A 10,751-nucleotide genomic window follows, 5' to 3' on the forward strand; every position below is an offset into this window, starting at 1 on the left:
GTGATTTGAAACCATTTAACCAACATAATGGTTTCCAGAATTTTTAAAACCATATAAACACACATAAAACCATTTTACAATACAAATGGTTTCAGTGTATAACTATCTGAAACCATTTAACCAACATAATGGTTTCCATAATTTTTAAAACCATAAAAACACACATAAAACAATTTTACAATACAAATGGTTTCAGTGTATAACTATCTGAAACCATTTAACCAGCATAATGGTTTCCAGAATTTTTGAAACCATAAAAACACACATAAAACCATTTTACAATACAAATGGTTTTAGTGTATAACTATCTGAAACCATTTAACTGGTTTTAAATAATGATTATAATTGTACCAAAAAAAAACAATTATGATTCTAATTATAGGTTGTACTTCAAAACCATCTTATGCACTTAATGGTTTTGGAGTGTATATTTTTGAAACCATTCCCACAGCAAAATGGTTTAGGCTTGAAATATGGGGGGTTAAAAAAAAAATTGGGCGCACAAGTCATCTGGGGGTGCGTGAAAAATTTTGGGGGGTGCGCTAGAAATTTGGGGGTGCGCGAGAAATTGGGGGGTGCATGAGAAATTTGGGGGGGTGCACGAGAAATTTGGGGGTGCGCGAGTAATTTGGGGGGTACGTGAGAAATTTGGGGGGTGTGAGATTAGGTGTGAGTGTGTGAGTTGAGATTGGCTAGGATTATTACATGTGGATGCTCAATCTAATGGATGTTATTGACTTATGTACCATGCATAAGGATTACACTTATGTATAATAACTTCTCCCTACTCATTGGGTTGTAAAGCAGTTCTCAATTTGCTATGTTGTCCTCTCATTCTCAAGTTCTTTTGTGGTAATTCTCTTGTAATTTAGGTATTTTTATTGGGTCCCCTAAAGTATGCTCATTTTAAGATCTCTTGTTCAATTTTTTTTGGTGTTAATTTTGGTGAGTTTGTTTATATCGAATAAAAAAAAAAACTTTGACTTTAAATAAAACCTCACAAATAGACGGTGAAAATGTGAAATTGACCTCCTCGAATTAATCATTTAGTTTATGGAGTTTAAAAAAAAATAGGTTTTTTATATTGTAATTTTTTATGACTTAATTACTCATTTAGTTTCTTAACTAATTTTTAGATTTTATTGTGGTCCATTGATTAATAAACTTTCTGCTTACGTCCCTTAAGTTAGTCTCATTTCCTCTCCCTTTGTTGTTTAGTAGTGGTATCATTTTCCACTTTTTAAAATGAATTATTTTCTTCTTTTAGAACGTGGTGGGCTATATATATATGTAGTATTGTTTATCAAATACAAGACTTTAAAAAAGTCCATAGGAAATTGACAGTGTTCTTATATTATATGTAATGTAACATGCTTTTTCATCTCCTAAAAAAACATGTTTTTTTCATAGGAATAAGATCCCAATTCTTAATACAAGCATATGCTAATTAATACATTTTTGTATTCTCTTCCTTTTTTTTTTCTTTTTTTTTTGTCTAACACGTTTGTATTTTTTGTTGGAACTTAAAAAACATTACACATCCAATATATATTAATGTGATTTTAATTGATTTCTATGAGCATAACTCTGTTGGTAGAGAAGAAGTAAATTTATAGTCATTATTATTTGACAAAAAAATTAAAGATTATATGATTTTAATTATTATACTTAGCACGCGTAAAAGAAAAATGTATATACATTTAATTATACTTACGGTATCCTGGTCAACCATCTATGATATGAAGGAGTAAGAAATCGGCCCCTTTTTACTCATAAAAAAAAAATGATATTCTCTTACATAGAAGAAAATGAATTCTTGAAGAGGGAGAGTGTTGTCTAAGGGCGATAATATTCTCAAAGTAAGTGCTTCAAGCCATTCCATTCTATATATTATGAGTATGTTTATTCTTCTCTCCTCACTCATTGATGATATAAAATGTTAAATGTTTTTTGGTGCGGCGGTCGAAGTAATAACAATAAAGGGATCCATGGTTAGCTAGGGATAGACTTGAATGATCGAAGGTGAAAGGAGGTATGAGTTTTCGTAATTTTGAAGCGTTCAATATGGATATGGTGGCGAAACAAGCATCTATGTGGCATAACATTATTTGATACATCTTTGGCCTATAATCATAGTTTTGTTTGGCGTAAACATTTAGATTGCTAGCAAATTCTTTTACATAGGTGTAGGTGACAAATTGGTAGTGTGATAAAAATTTGTTTTATGTATGATATGTGGTTGCATGAGATATAACTAAGATTTAATAACGTGGACTAACAAAGAGTAAGCATTAAATGGGTATGTGTTGCGTCTCGTTAGCTTAGCTCAGTTGACAGCACATTGCATTATATATGCAGTGGGTCGGGGTTCGAACTTCGGTCGTCCCACTTATCCACCTTAAGGATAGAATTTCTAACCACTAGACTACTTGACAAAAAAAAGTCCGTGTTGCATATATGTGACATTTTTCGTCTATCCAATTAACTAAAATTTCACAGTAAGGACCAATATTGGAAATGATATAAAAAAGCGAGACTAAAAATATAATTAAAAAAAATGTAAGAACTACTTTTAGAAGTTCGTTAAAATGTAAGGAATAAAAATATATTTAACCATTCAATCAAAAAGTTAATTAGGTATTATTATTAATGAATGATTTGTATATGGAACCCTCAGTGCTTGCCTAATAATAGTTCTCTCAAAATAATTTCATTTGTGAGAATTACTCTATTTTATACTGGTTGCAATTCTAGACTTTATTTATGCATCTGTGTTACTTTGTAATAATCATCTAATTTTATTTTTTGTGAACTACAGTATTACTTTTCATAATAATTTGGGTTTTTTTGGCATTGTAGCCTATGCAGAAAATTTCTCAACCCACCACAACATTTCTCCCCTACTCCCCTACTTCTTAGCGCACAAAAAAATAATCAGAAAATACATTTCGAACTGTTTTTTAGTGTAAAATTTACACTATAAAAAATTCGGAAAATGTTTTCCGAATTTTTTGGGGGTAGGGGAGAAAGTGAGTGGGTGGGATGAGAAAATTTCGCCTATGCAACCCGTATGGGTTTGGACTTGGCTCGACTTTATGAGAGTTTTTTTTTTTTGCACTAGTTAATTTTTTCTGTGCATTCCGTAAAATTAGTAAAATAATTTTGTCCGTTACTTAAATAATGGATAAATTCCACTATATAAATAGCGGATTTGTAAAAAATATTTAAATTGAACGTTTTAAGATTTCATGCCTCCAAGAGATCCCCTTAAAATATTTTGAAATTTGTTCTCATCCGCTACGCTATTAAGTAGAGAAACGGGTGAAAACGTCCGCTATTTAAATAGCTAACTGTAGCAACATATTATAATTTATAAGGAAATTCATCACTTTCCTCCCTCATTCAGCCAGTTTAAAAAAATGCTAAAACTCTCGAAAAACCGTTCCAAAATCCCAAATTGCATTTCAACTTCAAATCCACCCATCTATTCGCATTTGTGGTCGAAATCTATTCAACAAGGTTAGTACATAAACCAACTTGGTTGCTCCCACCTGTATCTGTTAATCATATTATCCTCAATGTGGCCAAAAAAAATCCTCATCGATTACCATATTGTTCCCAATCACGATGACTAAAGAACAGCGGTGAGAGCAATATAAGTAATCGATGACGGAATATGTAAAAAAAATGACAAAACTAAACTAACTATCGGTGAAGAAAAAAAAAACAAAAGAAATGAGAATGAGAGAAGATTAGAGAAATGGAGGTATATATAGAATTTTTGCTGCCTCCCGATTGGCCAATGTCTTGTTATGGCCACGCAAATGGTCATTCAAAAGTGACTACTTGGCAGGCCTTTGACTGGTATAGAAGACCTGACCACTGACTGGTCTGCTACGTAAGTAGTAGACGCTATCCAATAGCAAGTGGGTTAGCACGATTTAGCCCGTTGGACCAGACCAACTCATCTTCTTTTTTTTTTTAAACAACTCTTTTTTAGCAAAAGCAAAGCTAGATCATTTCATTGATAATTAATTGGTACATTAAAGAAGAAGGTACATCATAAAAAACATGGAGACCAAACTGAGATAAAGATGCTCTAACGATGTAATGAGCAAACTTATTTGCTTGCCTCCGTACAAACAACACAACATAGTTGTTACTAGTGGACAAGAGATTTTTACATAGAGAAATAATGTCCCCAAATTCATTTTGTGGAACACTATGGGAGTAAAGTGCATCAACAACAAGTTTACAGTGTTTCAAAGAAAACTTTTTGATAGCCTTGAGCAAAAGAAGCTTTTATGGATGCAAGTAGGGCTGTAGCTTCAGCTTCAGCTTCAGCAGTGGTCATAAAGCATTGCTCCCAGCTTGATTCCCCATACATTAACTGACCCGAAGCGTCCCTAAAACATAAACCATAGCCCATGATAGTGTTGTTCTTGAAGAAGGCACAGTCGACATTGCATTTCACCATGTTTAGAGGAGGCTTTGCCCAAACATTAAACTCAATACTCAATAGTAACACATAAAGGAATATATTGGAAAAAACTCAAATATCATACTGAAAATTGAAAAGACCAAAACCAAATTTACAAATAATAAGATCTTGACTTATAATAAGTCAATTTTGTAATGAGTTAGGCCTATTAAAAAATTAATAGGTAGTGTTTAAATATATGGCTTTTATAGAGGCGTACGATGGAGAATAGGAAATGGCGCAAATGTCCCGATATCGACGCAACCTTGGCTACGGGATGAGACATGTTCATTTGTCACAACATAAGTTGTTGCAGGTAGAGAAAATATGAATGTAGGTGATGTCATAAATCACCACACTAAAACGTGGAACAGTGTGCTAATTCATCAAATTTTCAACCCAAGAGATGCTACTGAGATAATTAAAATACCACTCAACTTATTGCAAAGTGATGATGTGCCCATTTGGAGGTTTAGCAGGAATGGTGCTTACTCAGTTCGCTCTGCATACTATCAGCTTATGGAAGTTATCATAGACAACAGTCACCTTAAAGTGGAAGGTAATTGGAAGAAACTTTGGCAATTGCGTGTTCCGAATAAAGTCAAAATATTTTTGTGGTGAGCGTTGCAAGGTTGTCTTCCTGTCCGTGGACGATTAGTGCAGAAAGGAGTCCAATGCAACAATAAATGTCCTCATTGTGATAGTTATGAATGGCATTGTTTTTTTGGATGTACCACTATAATGAGTTGTGGCTGGAAACAGAAGAATGGCAGCAGGTCAGTCACTATATGAATATTAATGCAGCAGGTTTTGTTTCAATGATTTTTCAGATGATTGAAGAAATTGATACTGAAGCTATGGCGAGAATTACCATGTTGTTATGGAAAATCTGGTGGCATAGGAATCAGAGGTGTTGGCAGAAAAAAATTCCAACTATATTTGAAGTTTGTAGAAGAGCAATAGATAGCTTGAATGAATGGTTGAATGTGCAGCAACAAAAGAACAGCACACGCAGAACTGGAACAGTTTTGGCAAGCCAATTTGGACCAAACCTGCTAGAGGAACACTTAAATGCAATATAGACGCTGCTTGTTACAAAGAACAAAATGTTTACTGCATAGGTGCATGCCTCCGTGATGAACAAGGCAGATTCATGCAAGCATCTACGACACGTCTTCGTGCAGACCCGACATCGCAGAACTGCAGAAGCAGAAGCTACAGGGCTGCTGGAAGCTCTAAGTTGGTTACAACAACCGCAGCTAGCAAATGTTCAAATTGCCATTGAAACCGACTGCCTCCAGGTAGCGCAAGCTTTACATACAAGGCCTGTCAACATGACAGAGTTTGGAAGCACTATTATTTGTGTCATAGCCTATTAATTGAGAATGATCACTGTAAGGTTAGTTATGTTCGGCGACAAGCCAATCGAGTAGCTCACGCTTTAGCTCAAGCGACTCGTTTTATCGCTAGTCCCCAAATTTATAATTATTGTCCACCTTGTATTGTTCCTATTATTGTCAATGAAATGAATTAAGTTTGCTTGCGTAATATATATATATATATATATATATATATATATATATATATATATATATATATATAAACACTTAATAAGAGTCTACAAAATTTAAAAGTTGACAATAGCATTCATCTAAAACAGTCTAAATGGTCCTACCATTTGCTCAAATATCTAAACCAAACCATAGCTATTTAAATTATTAATGGTACCACCAAAATCTGGAAGTTGAAGTTGAAGATTGAACAAAATATGTGTTGTTATTACTTGTTAAAAAACATAATATATCTTTTAAAAGCAATAAGGATCCAAACATGGACCACTTCTCCAAAGTGTCTTGGATAACATGGCAACCAAAGAACCAATCAAACTACTTTCTAACATTGTTGACTTTGTATACATAACAAGTCTTATTCAACAGTATTAAGTTTTGTTTTTCATGTGTAACTTCCATATACAAATTGATGTTATTAATTGCATTGACAAGTATACTATATATATATAGACTATAGAGTATAGACAAATAAATACTTGAAGAAAGAGCATTTAATGTGATCCCTTTCTAAGTTCCATTATTGCTATCTTCTCAAACATATCATTCCTTCACGAGCCAATGTTCCCTCAAGGTCACCTATAATTCTAGCTGTTCGAACTTCTAAACCTCTTTGAACTTCATGGAATAGATTTCTTATACTGTCAGAAAATCTCTTCATGTCAATGCCTGCCCTTTTTTCCATCTCTTCTGCCACTCCAACAAATCCAGAAACAATCTTGGATTGAATTTCAAACAATTTTTGTCCTGTTGCAACAATGTATCTTTGTAATTGAAATGTCTCCTCCAAAAAATGCTCTAGTGTTGATGTTTTCTCCTTTGCTCTTGCGTTATTCATTTCTCCGCGAGTTGCGTAGAGGACATTCTCTTGCTGAAATAATGTGTAACAAATTATTGATTCATGCTCAACTTTGCAATACCAAATTAAGTTGGACATTAGTAGAATTTATCTTACAGTTAATGCAATATTGCTCCATTTTTTCAATATCATAAATGAACATTAAAAGGAAGCCTATTGCAAATGATTGCTCACATGATTCTAAAAGATTTTCTCTAGCATATTGTAAATGGTTCATATTGTCAAAATAAAACTAATAAAAATATAATTTCATCATATCTCCTCATGCATATATTTTATGAAAAAATATTATAAACCATATATTACGACGAAATATGATTGCACATGATGAATACAAAACACATAAAAGTATACAATTGTCAAACACTTACCATCCGTTTGCAAAGATCGTCGGTCTTCTCTTGGAGGGATTGATATCTTCCAATTTGTTTATTCAGCATAGTAGTCAAGGACATGTAAGCCTTCATATCCTCACTAATTTCTACATGTTCATCATTGTTTTGCATTCCTGTCAACCTTTCAACAAGAATTAGTTGTTGCTTAAGCCTCTTGATCTTGTAAGATACTCCAAGAGCATGAAGATCCATCTTCCATTGGAATTGTTTTGCATCATTAAAGGGCTTGCTAGTAGATCCTATCTTTTCAGAAGCATCAGTTTCTATGTGATTTGGACTTCGATACTGCACAGGAGTAGGATTATCCTCCTTACAAACATGCTTTTCTTCTTCAATCTTATTTTCTGGAGATTGAACTTTTGAATTAGCATTGTCAAACTGATCATGGTTCAATGGCTGCTGCACCTCCTTTTCACAAACTTCCTCAATCAAAGTTTCCATCATTTCTAGTTGTTTTTCACCTGGTTTTCGCTTCACAATCTTGACTCTAGACCAGACAGGATCTTGAGTTAGTTCTGAAGATTGTGGAGACAAATTCGAGTTGTTTCTAAAGGTGTTTAAAGGTCTCAATTTTGATGCAAATTGGTCTTTCAAGGAAGTTAGTTCATCCTCCCTTTCCAACAATAAGCTCTCCAATTTCATCTTGTCATGTCTCAGCTGTGTCACGTCTTTCCCCAATCCTTCCAAGTGTGACTGAAGTTGCTTTGTTTCTAATTCTGTTCTCAACAACTGCCACCTAAATGCTTCTAACTTCTCATCTTTTATCCTCATTTGATCTGCAAAAGCATCTAGCTCTATGTGATGCCTCTGCTCAATTAGGGTTGCATATCTTTCTGTCTCAGCCCTCATCCAATCTTCCAAACGCTTAGCATTAGTAGGAATGGCTAGAGACAAGATAGGAGATAAAAGGGTCAGCACAACAAATAGATACTGGTTGGATTGACTTATTTGAATTATTCTACTCACATAAGTAGCTATTAACATGTCCATAAGTTGTTTTCAGCTTATTTTATATAAGCTCTCAAGGATAGCTTATGAAAATAGCTTATAACTTATATGAAATAAGTTTGACTTTATTTTATCTTCTATTATAGAAATAGCTTACACATAAACACTAATATGATAAGTGTTTAATTAAGTTGTGTATCAAAAGAAGGCCTAAGAACAAATAAAATTGAGACAAAAATTTGTAGGACTTAAAAATCTTACATGAATCTTCATTTCTTTGTGGCAAGTAGTGATCAGAAATGGGTGAAAATTGTTCTTGTTCATCTGAAATATGTGAAGAACCTGTTGAAGAATTATGCTGCTGCAAACCTCTAGAACTAGGGAAAACATCCATCCTAGAACTAAAGTTCAGTAACATGTTTTTAAGGGAATGTCTGTCATGTTTTACTTCTGAAACTACCCTCCACTTTTCTGTTTCTTGCTCAGCTTGCTTCCTCCTAGTCTTTGATAACTTAACCTCTTTCAACAGCATTTGCTTTTCTGCAGTATCTAGTTTAGATTTCCTCAGCATTGCTGACAAAATCTTATCTTTTTGTTCCAAATCCTTGTGAAATTTTCCAATCTCCAAAGTTAATTTCTGGACCATCGAATCAGACTCCTCTTTATTCTCCATGACAGAAATAAGCTCTTGTTTTGTAGCTTCCAAATGCTTAACAGCACGACCAAGTTCAGCCTCGAGGTGTCTTTGGTTTGAAACAAGCTCAATGAAAGCAGTTTTATGTTTCCTGAGATCAGATGAATGTTCTTGAGCTTCACGCCTCGTAGATTCTCTCAATTCTTCAGCATCCCTTTCAGCTTTTTCCACTTTTTGTTCTAGCTCCTTTCTCTTCTTCTCTTCCTCTTCAATCTTCTTATCCTTTGACTCCACCATATCCTCCATTTCCTTCAATTTCTGATTCAATTCATCGATAGCCGAATCCTTTTTTTTCTCAAACACTCTTAGCTCATTCAGCAGAGCACCGATTTGCTGTCGAAGTTTCCTTCTTTCACTAAACCAACTTTGTTCTTGTGTAGCAAAAATCCCCACCACTTTCTCATTTGCTTTTGCATCTTCATGTCTTATCTTTTTCAGATTCTCAATTTCTATCTTAGCACTTTTCAGCCTTTGGCACTCTCCCTCATCTAACACTTCCTTCTGAACTTTCCACACAATCAACCCCAAAAGCTGTGCACTTCCTTGAAGCATAGTTTCAACAATTTCAGTCAAATTTTTCTCAACTTCAACATGTGATTTTCTAAAAGCTTGAAGAGCAAAAAATGCACAAGAAACACCAAAATACATAGGATACATGCCATCAACATCACTCTTACCACACCCAATTATACTATCCAAAACATAAAGTTCCTTCTCACCCATTACCATGAGATTTAATTTTCCTTGCCTCTCTCTGAAACATAAAAACAAACAGTTAGAGTACAATTCCAAAAACTATAAGCCCTGCATTATATAACAAATAACAAACTCACATGATTCAGAAGACAAAAGGGTCATTAGATCTCAAATGATTCATCAATAATTTGGAACAAAAATGCATAATTGAGAAACATAAAATTGATGGGTGCTTTATGTTTGTGACTAAAAGCATTGTTCAAGAAGCTAACTAACATATATTCTACCTGTGCAATTAACAACCAAGGACAAAAATGGAAATTGCAGTGGAAGAAAATTCTTGTAGAATAAGGAAAAAAAGTATTTTTTTCAATGGACAAAGTTAACTTAAGATGTCACACCAAACAGCAAAGAGTGATATGTAACTGATGTGAAATTGGTATCTATAGTTTATAATACAGAAAAAAAAATGCAGAAAAAAAGATAGGTGTTTACATTTACACGTGTGAGGTTGCACATTGTGTACTCTATAGTCTATAGTTTAATACTGAATAGAAAGAAAAAGAAGGTATGATTATGAATTTTTGGTTCCTGGTTTTCAGTGAAAGACTTTGCCTAATGTCTGCTAACCCCACATGCTCCTTCCTTTTTTTATTTTTTATAATCATGACATAAGTACAGAGTATTTACCGCCGTTAAACATCGACTAATCTTAGTCGAAAAATAAGTTTGGTATACAAAGTGGATACTTCCCTTTCAAATGGAATTTTTTTGGTTAAGATCGAATTCTGCCCACTTGTTTAAGGTGTTCGAGTCTTTTATCAATAATATCGTTCAGGTGATTAGACTCTTCATATTCCTTTATTTTTGGTTCAAATTCGAAGTAGTTTAATGGTAAAACTGTCGAACACTAAGTGATGCGAAGTGGAGATTTGTGAGCTCGAATTTGCACCCCATGTATCAAATGTGTCTGCAATTATCATTTGAGTTATATTTACGAAATTTGAATTTTTTTATAATTTTTTTATTCATTTATAGTTATTTTATTTATTTTTTTCTTCTCCTACCACCACCAACCCCCAAATTCCCATTTCTTTTCTTTCTCTTTGAT

General features: G+C 33.8%; 1 protein-coding gene across 3 annotated transcripts; it reads right to left on the bottom strand.

The window, feature by feature from the left end:
* Positions 1 to 6,230: 6,230 nt before the first annotated feature.
* LOC123909248 (myosin-2) lies at positions 6,231 to 10,354 on the bottom strand. Of its 3 annotated transcripts, none has more exons than XM_045960053.1 (4): positions 10,136 to 10,354; positions 8,512 to 9,698; positions 7,279 to 8,186; positions 6,231 to 6,919 (listed from the first exon to the last, which is right to left on the bottom strand). In XM_045960053.1, the coding sequence occupies exons 2-4, from the start codon at positions 9,671 to 9,673 to the stop codon at positions 6,575 to 6,577; spliced, it is 2,415 nt and encodes an 804-aa protein (XP_045816009.1). In that variant the 5' UTR covers positions 9,674 to 9,698; positions 10,136 to 10,354; the 3' UTR covers positions 6,231 to 6,574. The 3 variants fall into 3 exon arrangements, with proteins under 3 accessions (XP_045816009.1, XP_045816007.1, XP_045816008.1); XM_045960051.1 differs by having other exon boundaries at positions 9,928 to 10,207; XM_045960052.1 differs by having other exon boundaries at positions 9,778 to 10,207.
* Positions 10,355 to 10,751: the final 397 nt, after the last annotated feature.

The sequence above is a fragment of the Trifolium pratense genome, linkage group LG2 (genome assembly GCF_020283565.1).
Source record: "Trifolium pratense cultivar HEN17-A07 linkage group LG2, ARS_RC_1.1, whole genome shotgun sequence".
Lineage (NCBI taxonomy): Eukaryota > Viridiplantae > Streptophyta > Magnoliopsida > Fabales > Fabaceae > Trifolium > Trifolium pratense.

Coding starts and splice junctions, on each gene's coding strand:
- LOC123909248 (XM_045960053.1), bottom strand. CDS start 9,673: ATGGTAATGGGTGAGAAGGAACTTTATGTTTTGGATAGTATAATTGGG. Junction 8,187..8,511: donor ACAAAGAAATGAAGATTCAT/GTAAGATTTTTA, acceptor TCTTGTCTCTAG/CCATTCCTACTAATGCTAAG. Junction 6,920..7,278: donor ACGATCTTTGCAAACGGATG/GTAAGTGTTTGA, acceptor ACATTATTTCAG/CAAGAGAATGTCCTCTACGC.